Source organism: Erigeron canadensis, chromosome 7, assembly GCF_010389155.1.
Source record: "Erigeron canadensis isolate Cc75 chromosome 7, C_canadensis_v1, whole genome shotgun sequence".
NCBI lineage: Eukaryota > Viridiplantae > Streptophyta > Magnoliopsida > Asterales > Asteraceae > Erigeron > Erigeron canadensis.
The window spans coordinates 1,639,740-1,659,086 of NC_057767.1; the positions used below are offsets into that span (position 1 = coordinate 1,639,740).

General features: G+C 33.9%; 1 protein-coding gene and 1 long non-coding RNA gene across 2 annotated transcripts; one reads left to right on the top strand and one right to left on the bottom strand.

The window, feature by feature from the left end:
- Positions 1-3,533: 3,533 nt before the first annotated feature.
- LOC122607405 lies at positions 3,534-7,967 on the top strand. Its single transcript, XM_043780371.1, has 3 exons — positions 3,534-3,784; positions 5,750-5,895; positions 7,168-7,967. The coding sequence occupies exon 3, from the start codon at positions 7,247-7,249 to the stop codon at positions 7,838-7,840; it is 594 nt and encodes a 197-aa protein (XP_043636306.1). The 5' UTR covers positions 3,534-3,784; positions 5,750-5,895; positions 7,168-7,246; the 3' UTR covers positions 7,841-7,967.
- Positions 7,968-17,014: 9,047 nt separating this feature from the next.
- LOC122606516 lies at positions 17,015-17,633 on the bottom strand. The gene is made up of 2 exons (XR_006324926.1): positions 17,437-17,633; positions 17,015-17,340 (listed from the first exon to the last, which is right to left on the bottom strand). It is a non-coding gene; the product is annotated as an uncharacterized LOC122606516 (long non-coding RNA).
- Between the last annotated feature and the right edge of the window lie 1,714 nt (positions 17,634-19,347).

The window sequence follows — 19,347 nt, forward strand, 5'->3', positions numbered from 1 at the left end:
GTCTCTAATCTTGGGTTAACAGTAGGCCACCCAAATGGCACTCAAGCCAAAGTTAGTAAAATTGGAAATTTGAAACTGACAAAGTATATTACTCTTTATGGTGTGCTTGTTGTACCTGAGTACTGTGTTAGCCTTCTATCTGTTCACAATCTTGCTAGAGATAATAAGTTCTTTATAGGGTTTGATGAGTATAATTGCTATGTTCAGGACTTGAAATCCAGAACAACTGTGGGGATTGGTAAAGAAAGTGATGGTCTCTATTTGTTTGATGATTGTGATATTGGTAAGAATAATGCTTCCTGTTTTAATTCTGTGTTTGCTTGCAATGTGTCTAAGTATACTTGGCACTGCAGACTTGGTCACCCTGCTGATCAAGTCTTATATGTGCTTAAAGATAAGTTGAAATTAGATAACATTACTCATAGTTCTTTATGTGAAACCTGCCATAAGGCAAAGCAAACCAGGGAACCCTTCCCTCTAAGTGAACATAAAACCAAAAATGTGGGAGATTTGATACACTTGGATCTTTGGGGACCTTACAGAATTCAAAGCAGAGAAGGGTACAGATATTTTCTAACCATTGTTGATGACTATTCCAGGGCTGTGTGGGTTTTCTTGTTAAAAGGTAAGGAAGAAACTTTTGATAACATTGTCAGCTTTTATAATCTTCTTCATAACCAATTTGATAAAAGAGTCAAAATCTTTAGAAGTGATAATGGGAGTGAATTTATTAACCATAAAATGAACAGTTTCATAAAACAGAAGGGTATCATACACCAAACTTCTTGTGTTCACACTCCACAACAGAATGGAATAGTTGAAAGGAAACATAGGCACTTGCTAAATGTAGCAAGAGCTCTTATGTTTCAAGGGGGGTTGCCCTTAAACATGTGGAGTGAATGCATTCTAACTGCCACTTATTTGATTAACAGGTTACCTAGTTCTATTCTTGGTGGAAAGTCTCCTTTTGAATTAATTTTTAAGTCTGCTCCTAATCTCTCCTATAGTCTTTGGATGTTTGTGTTTTGCCACAATTTTAAATAATCTTGATAAATTTAGTAGTAGGTCTGAAAAATGTGTCCTAATTGGGTATGCTAATGCCAAAAAAGGATACAAACTTTTTAGTATTGAGAATAAAACCATCCTTTATTCTAGGGATGTCAGTTTCTATGAAAATATCTTTCCTTTTAAAATAAAACAAAATAAACTGCCTGCTCAAAATGTTGAGAATGATATCTCTCATTTGAACTTCTTTGATAATTTCTTTTATGAAAATAAGGAACATTTACATCCAGACTCAAGTCCCAATGATGAAAGGAGAATTCAAACAAATAGTGAAGGCACTGGACCATCTCTTTCTGGCAGTCCAGCTAGGGTTACCAATGAGACTGGACCATCCTCCCATTCTGGCAGTCCTCTTGGGACTACTAATGGTGAAGATAATGCAACACTTCCTGCTGATATTAACAACTCTGAGGGCGATTCTGATATACATGATACTTCTATTGAGCAGAATGATAATGTTACCAATCTTAGAAGGTCTAAAAGGACTACTAGACCTCCTAAAATTCTTGATGACTTTGTGTTAGGTACCAAAACCAAGCACAACATTTCTAAACATGTCAATTACTCTAACCTAAATTCTGAATACATGTGCTTTGTATCAAATTTGAATAAGTATGTTGAACCTACCTCCTTCTATGAAGCATCAAAAAACCCTCTTTGGGTTGATGCCATGAATACTGAAATGGAGGCCTTGCACAAAAATGGGACCTAGTATCTCACTGAACTTCCTCCTGATAGAAAACCAATCAATTGTAAATGGGTCTATAAGATAAAATATAAGTCCAATGGTGATATTGATAGATATAAGGCTAGGCTTGTTGCTAAAGGTTGTAGCCAAAGAATGGGACTTGACTTTGATGAAACATTCTCCCCTGTTGTCAAAATGGTAACTATTAAGTGTTTGCTTACTATTGCTACTAAAAAGTGTTGGCCTATTTTTCAACTTGATGTTAATAATGTCTTTCTTTATGGTGAGATTGTTGAAGATGTTTATATGGTTCCACCTCCTGGTTACTATTCCAGTAATGATACTAGGGTTTGTAAGCTTGTAAAGTCCTTATATGGTCTTAAGCAAGCACCTAGGAAATGGAATGAGAAGCTTACTTCTGCTCTTTTGACATTTGGATTCACTCAAAGCAAGAGTGATTACTCTTTGTATACAAGAAACCAAAATGGTACCTTTGTTGCTTTACTTGTGTATGTGGATGATATCATAATAACTGGATATTGCATTACTGAAATCAATATATGCAAAGATTTTTTGAGCAAACAGTTTTCTATTAAAGATTTAGGTAAGCTAAGGTACTTCTTAGGAATTGAAGTTGTTGATACTAAAGATGGCATTTGCATGAATCAAAGAAAATATTGTCTTGATATTATATCTGAGTATGGTCTGCTGGGATGTAAGCCAACCCAAACTCCCATTGAACCAAATCTAACCTTCTGTGGTGACAGTTCTGATGATACTCCTTTGGAAAATATCACTGAGTACCAAAAATTGATTGGTAAACTTATATATCTCACTCTTACTAGACCTGATATTTGCTTTGCTGTTCATATCTTAAGTCAATTTATGCATAAACCATATCAGTCCCATTTCAAACTTGCATTAAGGGTTTTGAGATATCTCAAGAATTCTCCAGGTAAAGGTATTCATTTAAAAGGTAATTCTGATTTTTCTCTTAAAGCCTTTTCTGATTCAGACTGGGCCAAGAAGGTGAATGCCAGGAAAAGTATCACTGGATACATCCTTTTCCTTGGTGGCTCACCAATATCTTGGAAAAGTAAAAAACAAGCTACTATATCTAGATCATCTGCTGAAGCAGAATTTAGAGCTCTTGCAGCCATGACATGTGAGATTATTTGGGTCTTGAAGGTTCTGGGTGAGTTTGGAATTAGACAAGAAGAACCTGTACCTATTTTCTGTGATAGCAAGGTTGCTATTCAAATCAGTGCTAACCCTGTGTTTCATGAAAAAACCAAGCATTTTGAAATTGATCTTTATTTTGTAAGAGAGAAAATTAACATGGGTGTTATTGACACTTTCGAGATTGGGTCTGATGATAATATTGCAGACCTTTTCACCAAAGATCTCACATGTACTCTTCATAGCAAACATTTGAAGAATCTTGGCCTTATAGACCTCTTCCAAAATTAATTTGTGGAGGGGTGTTGAATTATCAAATTAATTTGGTAACTTAAGTTGTTTATTGTGATATATTATTAGGAAAAGGACTTTGAAGCACACATTGGATGAAGCAGGGACTAAAGTTGAACAAAGGACTAGGAACATAGATGCTGCTTAATATTACAAGAAGGACTGATACTGTCATGTTGATGAAACATCATATTCAGGGGCTAAACCACAGTGACTCATTCTAAAGGGACCGTATGTGTAAATGTTCTTAGGGTTCGTGTATAAAAGCATCGATCATTCACTGTAGCAACCTACCTCTTCACATTGTTGCAGCCTGATTTAGTACCGTTAAAAACCCTAACTTATTTTCGATGTAATCGTGTGTTCTTCCTTTGTTTTATGGGCTGTAATCATCTTTATTCAATGTTAATCAGCTCTTTCGTTAATGGCTGCCTTGAAGAGTGTCTATATTTTCTATAAATTTCTACATGAACTTGCTTGGATCGGGTTTGATTTACACGATTTGGGTTGGATTTGATTTGGAATTGCCTTGCTTTTGTCTTCTATTCGAATCTCCAACAAGTAAGTAATCTTAATTTCATGTTTCTTGTTGAATATTTGATGTTTGTGTTTGTTTATACCGATTGCAAAATCATGTTTTTATGTGTTTAAAGCCGTTTCAAACAATTTTAATCAATGGGTTTTGTTACTACCTGGTTTCTTTAAGTTTTTATTGATCGAATTTGTTAAGATCTTTGAGGTTGAAGATGATGAATAGTACATGGCTCGTGTGATCCACTAACTCGTTTTTTTTTTTTTTTAAATTCGAATTTCCTTTTTGTTTTAACTATCTGTTCTTGAATTGCTTGTGGTTTATGCTTAGTTGTTCATGCTTAATTTTGGTTTACATGCTTGTAATTGCTTGGCTCCACTCGAGCTCGACCCATTCGGGGCTGATGAAAGTCGAATTTTGGCCACAATGTGATATACCATAGTTACCGAGGCTTGTATATTCGAGTTTGGAGTTTGACCTCATCCGAGGTTGACTCGCACGAGTCTGACTTCATACGAGGTTGACTCAATTCGTGGTTGACCCATGCGAGCTTGACCCACTTGTGGTCAATGATTCGGGTTTGTACAATTTGAATTGGTGAAAGTCATCTCATACGAGCTCGAAAGCTCCTCGTTGGTTTTGTAATTATCACACATGGAGGGGAAAAAAAATGATACCTAATCACAACCGTAAGCTGATGAAAAGTAAGAGAATCACAAACCGAATCGAAGTCTTTATAATAAAGTTCAAATGCCATGAGTAAATCCCCATTCTCGCACCTCTCCAAACCAAAATATCTGGATATATTATCATGCCTTTGGGATTCAACTAGTGACGTATGTATTGTAGCAAATCCAACACTCAGACTAGTTCTCTTAACTGCAGCCCTCATTCCTTCATAAGCCCCAAAAAATATTTTGCTACTTCCCCTAACGTTGAGTAAAGGAGCATCAATGGTAATCTTTCCCGCTTCGATTTTACTAACTGTAGAAAAATCTGATACTATCAAGCCTTTCAAATAACCCCTTGAAAATGTGTAATTCATTCTATGTTGACAGAATTTGATGAAATCTTCATTACCAAACGTGTGATGAACACGGCATGGCTGAGCGATGCTCCACCCCTCAATATACTCAATATATGCTGTTGTATAAATCGAAAAGTTTAACGTCCAAATTGAAGTTTTTGAATTCCCGGACAGCGAGTATGTTCTATTTATTCGTAAGTTGCCATCGCCATGACGATTTCCGGTTTTCCAGTTGAGATAAAACTCCTCTCCAACGGAAAACATACAACTGTGTTGGAGAGGAGTTTTATCTCAACTGGAAAACCGGAAATCGTCATGGCGATGGCAACTTACGAATAAATAGAAGAACATACTCGCTGTCCGGGAATTCAAAAACTTCAATTTGGACGTTAAACTTTTCGATTTATACAACAGCATATATTGAGTATATTGAGGGGTGGAGCATCGCTCAGCCATGCCGTGTTCATCACACGTTTGGTAATGAAGATTTCATCAAATTCTGTCAAGATAGAATGAATTACACATTTTCAAGGGGTTATTTGAAAGGCTTGATAGTATCAGATATTTCTACAGTTAGTAAAATCGAAGCGGGAAAGATTACCATTGATGCTCCTTTACTCAACGTTAGGGGAAGTAGCAAAATATTTTTTGGGGCTTATGAAGGAATGAGGGCTGCAGTTAAGAGAACTAGTCTGAGTGTTGGATTTGCTACAATACATACGTCACTAGTTGAATCCCAAAGGCATGATAATATATCCAGATATTTTGGTTTGGAGAGGTGCGAGAATGGGGATTTACTCATGGCATTTGAACTTTATTATAAAGACTTCGATTCGGTTTGTGATTCTCTTACTTTTCATCAGCTTACGGTTGTGATTAGGTATCATTTTTTTTTCCCCTCCATGTGTGATAATTACAATTTTTTTTATCCTCCATGCATGTGATAACTTATTGCTTTATTTTGCAGAGGTGTGATTAGTGGGCTTGTCTATCTCCATGACGTTGGTCTAAGCTTTGGAAACATAACTCCCAAGAAAGTTATGATGTCGGATGAAATGATCCCTAAACTATGTGGTATCGGCAACTGTAAACCAGTCACCGACGAATTGATAGGTAAATAGCACTACTACTCGCTCCTTTATATGTCCCGGTCAAGAAGTATAATAGAACCGGGTCCTATTAAACAAGTTTTAATTGTAATAGAGCCCTACTTAACACACACACACACATAATATAGGTTTTAAGTTGGGCCTTACTTTTATCACAACCGGGTGTATTTCAGTTTTTGGCTTTTTCTTTTTAATATACACTATAGTTATATATATATATATATAGCTTTCTTCATCCATCAACTCTATGTTACATTACACAATTTCATTTATATTACACCAAATTCACAATAAAACTTCAAAATTGAAAGCAACAATACAATTTCAAGTTAAAACTAAAGCTTCGCTATAATGCATAATAAACCAAGTCACCCTAAACAAAGCTTTGAAAGTAAAATATTCTAAATTATCATATGAAATACAAGATTAATATTTGCCAGGAGGCTTGTAGGGATGAAACCTCCTGTGCCTCTTATAAGATGATTCGATATAGTGATTCACCATTGATACAATATATAACAGATTATATGCAGAGATATTGAATGAGATTTAAAGTGGGTATAGAAGAGATGTATACGAATAGTACCGAATAGATTGGATAATTGTAATTTACACACCTGTTGCATATATATACACAATAGACAGGCACAAGAGAATGATCACAACGTGTCATGATGAGTTATACTTGTAACCAACGCTTCTAACTGTTGTGTCGTTCCTTAATAACAGACTAATTATTGGGTTTTTATATTTATTCTATGTACAGGGCTTGTTGGCCTATGGCCCAAGCCAGAAAACTGATGACACAATGACTCATTACTTAAACTAGTAATCTTACTTTTGCCTATTTTGACATTATCGTCCAACATCACCCCCCTAATGCCAATGGGCATAATTCTTCTATCTTTGCAGCCTTCTTCAGATGATGATGACAAACTCATCACCTATATCATTGTTCTTGACTGCAGATCCTTCTTCTTCCTTATTTGCTTGATTGTTCTTTAATGCATCTGTTATGTCCAGCATTGTCTTGAACATTTGCAGCCTGCATTCCACCAGTCTTGGATTCGTTATGGAAATTGAGTACACCTTTGTACTTGATGGCTGTTCTTTGGCTATCACAGCCTTCATGATTTTCTGCACACTTTGTTTCAACCCCAACTTTTACTATTGGGGGCAATATTTGGGGAGTCCTATTAAGATTTGTGTTCATTTATGTTTGTACTAAGTTGTCGAACATTCTTAATATATTCTCACTTTTTCATGTCTACAACAGCTAAGGATTTCAAAGACTTAGGGAGTTCATTGCATATACATTTTGCCGTAAATCAGGGTTTAAGGCTTGCACAGAGGCTATGTACTACAAATTATCCAATGATGCCGACGAAATAGAAGCGTACGATATTGCTGCTTATTTAATCAAGTATGGACGGTGTTCAGAGAGAACAATTCTGTATCGCCCATTTTTGTGGACTGAAAGTCGTAAGCTTGATTTTTTTAGAGATGGTAATGACTTCATGAAATCAAATGGTGCATCAAAACCGGATGTCAAGGGTGAGAAGAAACCCAGGACACACAATGATTACATTATTTCAAATACCATGCACTTCACTGCTAAAAATGATGGGCCAGATGGTTGGATGAGCAGATTTCCAGAAATAGTTGTAAATTACATGAAAAATCCACCAATGTCTTTCGGTGCAGAACGTCCACAGTATCAGCCTTTTTCCGTGTTGGATCTCCTAAAATTTCTGAGAAACTTAATTGCTCACAGGGAACAGATTTACCTTGATTTGGATGATACTGATGCTGAAGATCTTGCTACTGAAGAATCATTGATCCAGTACATCCGTAAAATGTTTCCGCCATTGCTAACACGTGTATTCAATGAGCTTGAACGGAGCCATATAGCAAGATGGAAGTTGGCAAAGTACTTTGAACCGAATTAATAGTTGAAGTTTAGGTTTCCAACTATTTGGGAAGTCCAATTTAAAGTCATAGTGTACTACTACTGAACTCATATTTAGACTTGTCAATCTGAGATCTGAATTATTAACTTGTATTTAGACTTGTCAATCTGAGATCTGAATTATTATGGTGTTATGATATGTCCAATACTAGAGGCGTACCCGCACGTTGCGGCGGTAATTGTAACTCATTTAAGCTAGTATATGTCACCGAGTAATATTCAACTTAAGTTTGTAAAAGTTGCCGACTTTTCAGTCCATTGCCCAATTTCCAGTCCATTGATCAGAACATTTGATTGTCCAAGTATTATAACTTCAAATGCAACATCGTGGTCCAACTCCAAAGATCATGTTTCAAAACTGGTCTTATTACAACTTATAAGGCAATTAGGGGTGTTCACGGTTCTAAAACCGGACCGAACCGGATGTTTTGAGGACCGAACCGAAAACCGACCGGGCAAAAATGTGGAACCAAGGACCGGACCGGTGGCTTCGGTCCGGTTCATGCCCAGGTCTGTACTCGGTTTACAGGTTGAAAGGTTGGACCGAGGACGGAGTTTTGGGCCTTAACTTTTGTGTCATGCTTGTTTAATTTGAGACTTTCATTTATAATTTTATTGTAATTAAGTGACTAATAATGCAATTAAGAAGCAACTACATATTCAGCAAAGTTGAATTTGGCCTTTTTGTGTTTGCTTTGACCGATTCATTCATTCATTAGTTGTTCACTAATATAGTGTATACTACTGTGTATTTGTAAGAGTTAATTACTGAAATGGTATCTAACGTTTGCGCCATATTACTGGTTTTATACCTTTCCTTTCGAAATTACGTTAATCATATCCAACGTATGCAAATCTCCACTCAGACCATACTGGAGGCTAACGCCGTCACATGGCCGTTAAAAAACCCCCACGTGACTTGCACGTGAGGGGTAAAGATGTAATATTGCGTTTCTTAATTACTTAAATGGTACCTAACGTTTGCACGATATTGCTGGTTTCATACCTAATGTTTCTTAAGTACTTAAATGATACCTAATGCTTAATTATTAATTTTTTTAATTATTATTTTGAAAGGTGAATTCCGCTTCAAGCTAACGTCTTAAAAACTGGTATTTTAATCATACTGGTGTGGAAAAATTTCCGGTATTATAGGTATTACCATAAATACCGGCCGGTACGATTATTTTTAATTTGTTTTATTTTTCTTTCATAAATTTTTCAAAAACTTGTTACAGTCTAACGAAAAAAAGTTAAAATGCACTTATAATCCACTCAAAAATAATCCAAATAAGGTTTTCATAACAAAATAAAAGTTTAAAACACCAGTATGATTAAAATACCAGTTTTTAAGACGTTAGCTTGAACCGGAATTCACCTTTCAAAATTAAAAAAAAAATTAATAACTAAACATTAGGTACCATTTAAGTAATTAAGAAACATTAGGTATGAAACCAGCAAAATCGTGCAAACTTTAAGTACCATTTAAGTAATTAAGAAATGCGATATTACATCTTTACCCCTCACGTGTAAGTCACGTGGAGGGGTTTTTAACGGCCATGTGGAAATTTGCATACATTGGGTATGATCAGCGTAATTTCGAAAGGAAAGGTATGAAACCAATAATATGACGCAAACGTTAGGTACCATTTCAATAATTAACTCTATTTGTAATCATATCTTCTAAACCTACATGATGCATAAACTGCTATCAAGAAAGGAAAAAAAAAAGGAACATGTAGTCGTGTATATCTCAAATTTGTATGCTAATTAAGGCTAAATAAAATGAATATATCTATATAAAAGGCCTATAAATTGCTACAATATTATCAATAGTGAGAGTTGGAACATTAAAAGATGATTTCATGTACTTAGAACTGGGAAGAGTTAGAGTGTAATAATGTTTTAGGGCTTTGAAATACAATCAAACATATACAGCAATGTGTTCTTTCGACCCAACTGAAGAAAGCCAAAAGGTTAAGACTAAAAGTCTATAACAACGCTTAAAGTTCGAAACCTCTGAAACAGATAAAAGTTGAATATATGGATAACAGAATTTATGATATCATGAAGAGGATACTTCATACTTCGCAGAGGACCACCACTAAACCAATACGACATACCTCAAGTATTGTTATTAAGATATAAGATCCAAAATCCTCTCACTTTTTATGTACTAAAGTGGTTGTTTGGCCGTATTGGCCCAAACCTGTTTGGACCCATTTGTTACCCAACCAACCAGACCCGTGTTAACAACTATAGTACATAGACGGATCTACAACTTTTTTTATAAAAAAAAGTAAATCTTATATTTATACTCACCCCGGTAAATAACCGGCAGTGTGTATATACAAACCTATATTACTTGCAACAACTTAAAATTACACCAATCATGCCAAGAGAGGCTTCTATGTTTCTTTCTATTTTTGAACCAAAAATACCCAACTGACTTCATACTTTATATAATCTCCATTACATTAAGCGAAGCATTGTTAAATTCGATGTTATTCCTCGCCTTCTAAATGCTCCAGCAGCTTATTATGATGATGCCTTTAATTGCCTCTTTCTTCCATCTGCACCTGCCCGACATGCATTTCTAATAGATCTTTAATAATAAAGACATAAAATGGTGTCGTATTACACCAATCCCGATTTGCCCGCCAAATTCTAGCTGCCACCCCACACTCACAAAACAAGTGATCAACCGAATCAGTTCCATCGCCACACAACACGCAAATCGGATCTCCAAAAAAACAATTTCGTGCCTGTAATGCTTGCATTGTAGGTATACGATCCAGAACCGCCCGCCCTCCACATGAATTTTTTGTTGGAGTATGATCATGTTAAATAATAGAACGTATGTCCGGAAATAATTTAAGCCTACGGGGTCACACGAAATGACACGGTAACTCTGTATTATTAATTAATATATTAAAGTAATATATTAATTAATTTGATCATGAAATGATTAATTTAAATAAGTTAAAAGGTTAATTATATATAAATTAATTAGAAGGAGGTTTAATTATAAAATAAAATAATTAGGTTGGACCCTAATTGGACTAAAGGGGGGCTGATTAGAGGCCTTAATTGACTTGTTTACCAAGTCGTTATGCCCTAATATCTACCTATAAATAGAGGCTTAAATCTAAGGATTTAAGCATTCATACACACAAGAAAAAACCTCTCTTTTCCTCCTCTATTCCTTTCGGCCGAATACCCTCAAAGGGTTTTCGTTTCCATCCGTTTGAATGGTTGTCGAACTCAACATGTATGAATATAAGCATCTTGTATTAATTATATTGTTGAAGTTAAAGAAAAGGATTTAATCCCTTTTCTTATTCAAAGTAGTCGACTATATCAAAACAAAAGGATTTAATCCCTTTTCGTTTCAATTCCTTCTTTGTTAATTAATGTCATTACATTTACGTTATTTTTTCGCTACGTACTCGTGAATTGTTATATGTTTATGTGCTCATATTCTAACATTTTTTATGTCGCAAAATGAATTTTTGTTTAAGAGAACCGAAAGCTTCAGCAATATGTTGAAGGAGAAAAGTCGCGGGTCCGGCTAAATCAATAAAACAGTAGATGACAGATGCAATTTAATCTTAGAAAGGGTATTAGCTAACCGATAACTTTTATCTTTTGCTGCCTTTTTAAAATTGACCAACCCATTGGAGTAGTATATATTCTTTCATTCACAATACAATAGCCGCTTTTTGGCTTCTAAGAGCAAATAATCATGGAAATCAGTTTGTAATCCAAAACCGAGCCAAATCAAACAAACCAAAAGGGAATGCATGGGCAATTCATCACCTGGTCGTTAACGTTAATATTTGGGAACAATGACTGCCTAACATGCGCTTCACCACATAGAAATTAAATACTGCTGCGGTACAACTGATGTAACTAATTGTTTGTTGCAACCGTCTTGCTACGTGAAACCTATGCGTTGCACCGGTCTATTTTATTCCTACGTAATTCATCGTAAATGAAATACAATAAAAAGAATCTTATAACTTCAAGTGAATAGTTTTACACATAATAAAATACATATTCATACAAATTGTTGATAAGAGACCAAAACAATCCTCGATTACTACTACTATAAAGTGATAATAGTAATACCAAAATATATAAAAACTAAAAAACAAATTCGTTCAATCTGTCTCCATAATCACCAAAACAAAAGACATGCAGATAAAAAAGGATTAAAAAAAATCTTAAACCAATGAATAGCCACTAATATCATGTTACTCACCACTGTAACTCTGCAATGTGAAGCCATAAACCATCCAAGCTTGTCTCTTAAAATTATCTTTTATCAGTGTCACGATAGGAAACTCTCATTATCCTGTGTTTCTTGTAGTCCCATTAAGATCATGTCCATAGTTCACATGCTAACCATTGTTGTCTACTTGATATCCATCACCATCACAGCTTGAACCCCCTCCATGGTTGTTACCTCTAAAACCATAGCCATTCCTGTTGACACAAAAATCACCGCCTCAACCTAAACCCCTCCCGCCAACATAGTTTCCACGATCTCTCATGTCATCGTTCCTGAAACCCGTCTCTTGCACGGGCTACTTTGTTTTTCTAACTAATTCACCAAAAATGACATGTAATAAAAAAGAATCTTATAACTTCAAGTGAACTGTTATATATAATAGCTACATTAAATTAAGTAGGGCAGATGGTTAATACATGCCTTGTTGTATCATATAGTTTCCAATCAAAAATTAAGTAGGGCAGATGGTTAATACATGCCTTGTTGTATCATATAAAAATTGTCTTCGTCAAACCGAAACGACCCTCACAGAAACCGTCACAAAAGCTTGTCATGCACAATAACTAAGCTAGATCGGCTACCATATTAAGATTAAGAAAGCATAATATAAAAGGGCAATACAGGCGAGCCTGGCAGATTGGGCAACAGGTGAAAAAAGGTTCAAGGTAAAATGGGTCAAAAAGGGCCAAGTTAGGTTGACCCACAAACAATTTTCTAGAAAATGTATACAAAATTATTATATTCGGATAACTAAATGAAACCTCTAGTTACATGATATATAACTATATATACATGTAATCTAAACATATGCACAAATTTGTGAGAATAGTTCCAAAAATGAATTAGCAAGTTGGTGGGTATTTAAAGACCATATATAAGATATGGCAAGATAATATCACCCTTAGCATTACACCATCTTTGAACACATATGCGATGAGCATGCTACAAAAAAGGTAAAACTGGATATGAACCTTAAAAATGGATTATAAGGAATGGATAATGCAAGTAAACGACCCATACATAACACACATGGAGATGGAACAATCTTAAATAGTAGGGATGGCTACATGGGTGGGTCGGGTAATAGCCAAAAAAAGGTAATTAGTTTAAATGTTGAAATTGATCATATCTAGCAAGTTCGACTCGAAAAAAGCTTTTAACAAAAAACTATAAATATAATAGGGAAACAAATGGAATGAGCAAGTTGAAAGCCACCAGAGTATTCTTTTTCTTTTAATACATAAAGTTCCTAATCATTTTCTTCATGGAGTTAAATAATTATCGAATTATATAATTTCTATAATTTGGTTTCATTTGACCAATAAAAGATATAATAACCTGAATTAACCAAAATTTGATTAAATGGTTATAATGGTCACTCGTATAATAGGACCTTCTATCTATAAAGTGGTACAATAGTCAAAATATTTGCTGCTTCTATCTATCAACCTGTGATAATTTTCAACCTATTTTAAGTTAGGCCTTCAAATTTGTTGAACAACTAAAAGAGTATTGATGAAACTAATTACTTATGCAGCACACAAACACCAATACAATGATATACTCACTCTATGTAAACCAAAACAATGATATATAAATTTCTAAACAAAAAAAGGAAAAAACTAAAATCTGTTCAAGTCTAATAAATTTTAAGTAACCATCATGAATAGCAACAATCATAAACCATCTAGAAACTGCCGTGAAGCAGAGAAAACCATCAAACATTAAAAAACCGTCAAAAAACTATTCAAAAAACCATCAAAATTTAATGATTTCTTAGCTGATCAAAAATTGCAACAACTATAAGATTACATCGAAATAAACTTCTGTACAGGTGAACATATCAAGACAGATTTTATGCTAATATAAAAACCCATCGATATCATATAACATTACAACTTAACCACACAGAGGAAAGTTATTTTGAGAACCATAAAAAAAAAAAAAGAACGCAAGAACCAATCTGGGTCACACATCTCATCTCCTTTTTTCTCTCTCATCACTTTCATCCAAAATTTTCAAAACGTTTTATCTCACAAACCGTGCATCGTTAGACGAAAAAAAAACCATGGGTAGTCTTAGAATTTCGTCCTCTTTCATTAGAGATGCGACTTGATATACTTTTGACAAACTTTTAAATTTCGAAATTTTTTTTTTTTTCGAATTTTTTTTTTTTTACCTGCACATGTGTAGAATGTATAACCTACACATGTGTAGGATGTGTATGATGTATTCCCCTACACATGTCCTGCACATGTGTAGGACGTCCTACACATGTGTAGGATATCCTACACATGTGTAGGATTATCGCTAAAAAAAAAAATTAAAAAAAAAAATTGAAATTTAAAAGTTTGTCAAAAGTATATCAAGTCGCATCTCTAATGAAAGAGCACGAAATTTTAAGACTACCCATGCTTTTTTTTTCGTTTAACGATGTACGGTTTGTGAGATAAAACCATTTGAATGAATTGGGTGAAAATGAGGAGAGAGAAAATTAAATATCATCAAGATCAAAATCAATGGCCAGGATTGATTCTCGCGTTTTTTTTTTATGGTTCTCAAAATAACCCACCCCTAACCACATATAGGTATATGAATAGACATCACAGACAAATCAAATATAACATAGGAAAAACATTAAATAATCTAGAGAAAAACCAAATTGTTCACCATAATCCTAAGCGTAATTTTTTAAAGCAATCTGTATATTTTAGGCGATTTTTTGTTTTTTTTACAACTAAACAAATCATACTGATATGAATCAAACACATTGGTTTCAAAAAATTGGTTAACAAAAAAAATGGCTTTTTACAACTAAAAAACATACATAAAAAAATAATTTTTTTAATATATATATATATATATATATAACTTATAAACTAAGCATAGAAATCTTTTTATGTCATCCCTACATAATGCATCCGTTTTGATCCAAACGTACTTTTTCAACATGATAAATACATATTACGTCTAAGGTCTACCCGCTAGGCCTAGGCATGATGGGGTATCCGTAAAAGAGGTATGTTTTGATAGTTCTAAACTTTAAAATAAAGTTATACTGTTATAGTAAACTAAAATGCCTATATATTTTGAATGCTGATATATAAACACTCATACCACTTTAATAGCTATAATCAACATAATATTAATTCCTATAATTAAAAAGAACGTAAAACTGATTACATTGGTAAACCTGGATTATTCAGTTGAGGGAAGGGAATTAATTAAAAAGATAACCAAAAAGAAATTTTCATAAAGAGTATAGAATAAGAACATATATTGCCCAACTTAAAGCAACTGATGATAGTATGGGTTAACCGAAACTTACAATATAAAGCAAAACGAAGAGTAGTAAGAGCACATGCGTCAAAGCGAAGGATGAGAGTGAAGTTCATGAATTGTAAATTAACTTTACTGTCTTTTTCTGTAGCTATCAAAGAGATTAAATTAAGATATTAAAATGCAGCATACCCTCATAACATGCAAAACAAAGGCAAACAAAAAACATTCACTGTTTATATCATCCATAATTGACAGCAAATTATGAAGCATAACAACATTGAAACTGTCAAGTGAGCCCAACAGAAGTCAAAAAAGGCAATAATGATTACTGCCAATGTAGGCAAGATTACTTTAGCAAATTGAAACCCTCTTGCACAAAGTAATAAGAAAAATAGAACAATATATCGTCATCTTAAGATTGATATAATCGTATGAGGCTATGAGCAATGACATAGAATAGTAGCACATGTATAATTCTCTATTCCTAATTTACATTAATTAAACACCACTATCTATAGTATTGATTAAACAATAAACAAATGCTAAGTAGAGAAGTATACTTCAAACTTGTCCAAGTGATACCTGTTTACCATTACTATAAGTTTGTCTAATAATCCAAAATTCCAAACTTGTCCAAATGGTTACCACTACTGTAAATTTAGATCTCTAGATTAATTGACCTGACTCTCATATTACTTATAGTAATAAAAATAGTGATACATATAAATCTTGGAAAAACATATCAAACAACCCATAATTGTGTTATTAGTTTTCAAGCACAGTCAAAGAATGTTGACAATATAATAAAACACGGACTCTATACGGCATAGTATTTAAGAAACTCTATGTATTCATGTTGGCATGTTTATCATCATAATCATCAATTCAAAAATCCAAATTTGCTATTTGTAATGTCAAAAATTAGTACAATATGATACAGAAGATATAACAAAATTATATAAAGATACATATATATACATTACTAATAAAAATTTAAACCTTCTGTGAAAGGCATCATGGTTAAAATTTGAAAACCCTTGAATAACAACTAAAAAACAATTCAGTCAAGTACCAAACACAGAAGCACAATAACAACACTTATAGCAATTGATAATATAGAGATATAGATGTATAATCAATTGAAAATTATCTTTAGGGAGCAATTAATTAAGCTTCTAACAATTGGAAAAAGCTGGAAAAAGCCTGACATGGCGGGCTCAGAGAGCGCTGGGTAAAGCTGGAAAAAGCCTGACATGGCGGGCTCAGAGAGCGCCACCCAGCGCTCTCTGATAGCCTTTTATATATATAGAGAGAATTGGAAAACGCTGACATGGCGGAATCAGAGAGCGTCACCCGAGCGTTTTCTGATAGCCTTTTATATATATATATATAGAGATGCAATAAATCTACATATAAGTCTAAACTAATATTGCTATGTCGATCTCAAGGTATAACATCTTAGAACTCAATATTTGGTTGACTATCAATGACCTTTACCCATATTATTCATTTCACTTGGCTCAAATTGCAATATCAGATTAACTATTCGGATCCCAACTATATATTAATTTACCTATATACTAAAAACCAACTTGCTTTTTACAACAAATGATGCGTAAGGTACAACGTACATACTGATAAGCATAGGATACAATCATACAATAGACACAACCTTCACTCTATGAACCTTTTCATCCTTTCATATTTACTCCAATACCCAGTCTCTTTTGTAAATGACAATCACCTCGAGTAACAATCAATAGGAACAAACACCGGACTTCTTTCACCACTTGAAAAAATCACCGCCTCTAACAACTAGCAGCCTCCTTCCTAGATTCGCAGTCATTTGCTTCTGTATCAGCTGCTGATGCGGTGGCAACATCGGATCCGGCAGACGAACTCCTCTGAATGTTGACGACATCACGTTTTCAATGAAAACTAATTCAAATTATCAACAAAACATACATATATTTAACATCAATAATAATACGTATACATACCTCTATATGAAAATCTATATGTATATGTAACATTCAATGGAAATGAAATCCCGAGAAAGCCGTAAGAGAGAAAAAATAATTCTAGAGGAAAAATCAAATGTACGAGTGAAATATAGAAATTCTGTGGGTGAGAAATTAGTAGGTGGGCGGATCGGTGAAGAATGAGTAGTTAGTAACACATGGCAACTTTATGTGTGTTTACATATTCTTTCTAGCAGCCTAAGATTCTAACACGTATTTCAAATTTTAGCACAAGATAAATTACTTTTTTTTTATCCAAAAGTAAATAAACGCATTCCATTTATTAATTAGTAACACGGTAGTAGTTTTCTAAACTCAAATACAGTATATAAATTTCATTTGGCTGTTATAAATTTGGGTTGTTTATGTATTTTATAACCTTCTAAGTCTATCAACTATTTTAATTTGTAATATGGGTTTCTTAATATGTGCTTCAAAATTATTTATCACAACTTGAATATTAAAAAGGTTAACAAAACTCTTATTTGACGCAGCGAGAAAAAGGGGATAAATAAAGGATAAATAATTGATTCTGTTGATTCTAAGAATACCCAGAAACAATTCTTCTAATAATCGTTGATTCAAAAGAATACCGATAATTAGGCAATTTCACACACACTAACACACATTTATGTATAGGGAGGAAAGAAAATAACTTTCATATCATCAAAAAACTAACTAATAACAAAACTTAAATCCCTATTTATAAGGGAATTCATAATAATGAAACCAAACCATAAATATCCTAAACTAATTACATAAGATAACAAAGAGTCATAATAATAGATAAAATAAGTTCTAGATTATTCTGTATCAATCTAGATACTTTCGCATCATTCTCCTCCTCTTCGAAAAAAACTCGACCTCGAGTTTTATTTTGCCTCATCAAAACCACCAGGATCAAATGAAACCATCTTACACTCATCATAATCATATTGACTAATGTGTTTATCATAATCAAGTATAAACCGGGCACCATTTTGTATGGTTGGTATTTGGCCTACACCATTCAAGGGTTCCATATTTTCATGCTTGTTCTCTTCGACAAAAACATTCAAATGCCATATATAATTCTCCATGATCTTTACTCCTTTCTTTAACTTCTAGTCCATCTTTATTAGTGTAATAAAAACTTATCAAACTCTTTACAATCCCATTAATATCGGTTGCCTTCAACATCTTGTGTAATCCAAACTTTACACCTTCTGTACATTGGGATTGAAATATGGGAACTTCCATATTCACCAAATCACTTCCCATAGTCACCTTAATGACACAAATATCCACTACATGTAACACCCGTCGTTTAAAAATATGGATTTCCAAAAACTTTCGCCTAACGGCGTCAAAAGAAAGCGGAATTAAACTTTAAAAGTCCAAACCAACAAAACCTGTTTGGTTTATTTGTTAAATGGTGTTACTAGCCATATCATCAAAACAAGTGTAAATGGAAATCCATCGGTTGCCTAACATTAAACAACCGAGTACATTATCAATACAAGTCATTAATATTTAAACATAAAGCAAATGTCTAAAGCGAGCAGCCACTATGGGTAAACTATAGCTAGCTTCAACATCATCTACCCATGCCTCACATCTTCTCACATCTACCTGCTCACTATTGTTGAACCTGAGGGCACAACACATTTAAAAGAGCAAGTGTTAGCTAACGAATTAGCTAAGTAAGATAACACATAAGTTATAAAACGTTTGTCCATTTAAAAAAATAATATAAAAGTCATATTAAGTCGTTAAGGCACATATCATCAAACGTATCATCTCACATACATATCATAGCATCAACATCTTTCATATTAGGATGGGTCATCCTAAATGTGCTTAGTCATCTTTTGCATCATCACATATCACATTTGAACATCTTTATAATTG

Coding starts and splice junctions, on each gene's coding strand:
- LOC122607405 (XM_043780371.1), top strand. CDS start 7,247: ATGTACTACAAATTATCCAATGATGCCGACGAAATAGAAGCGTACGAT.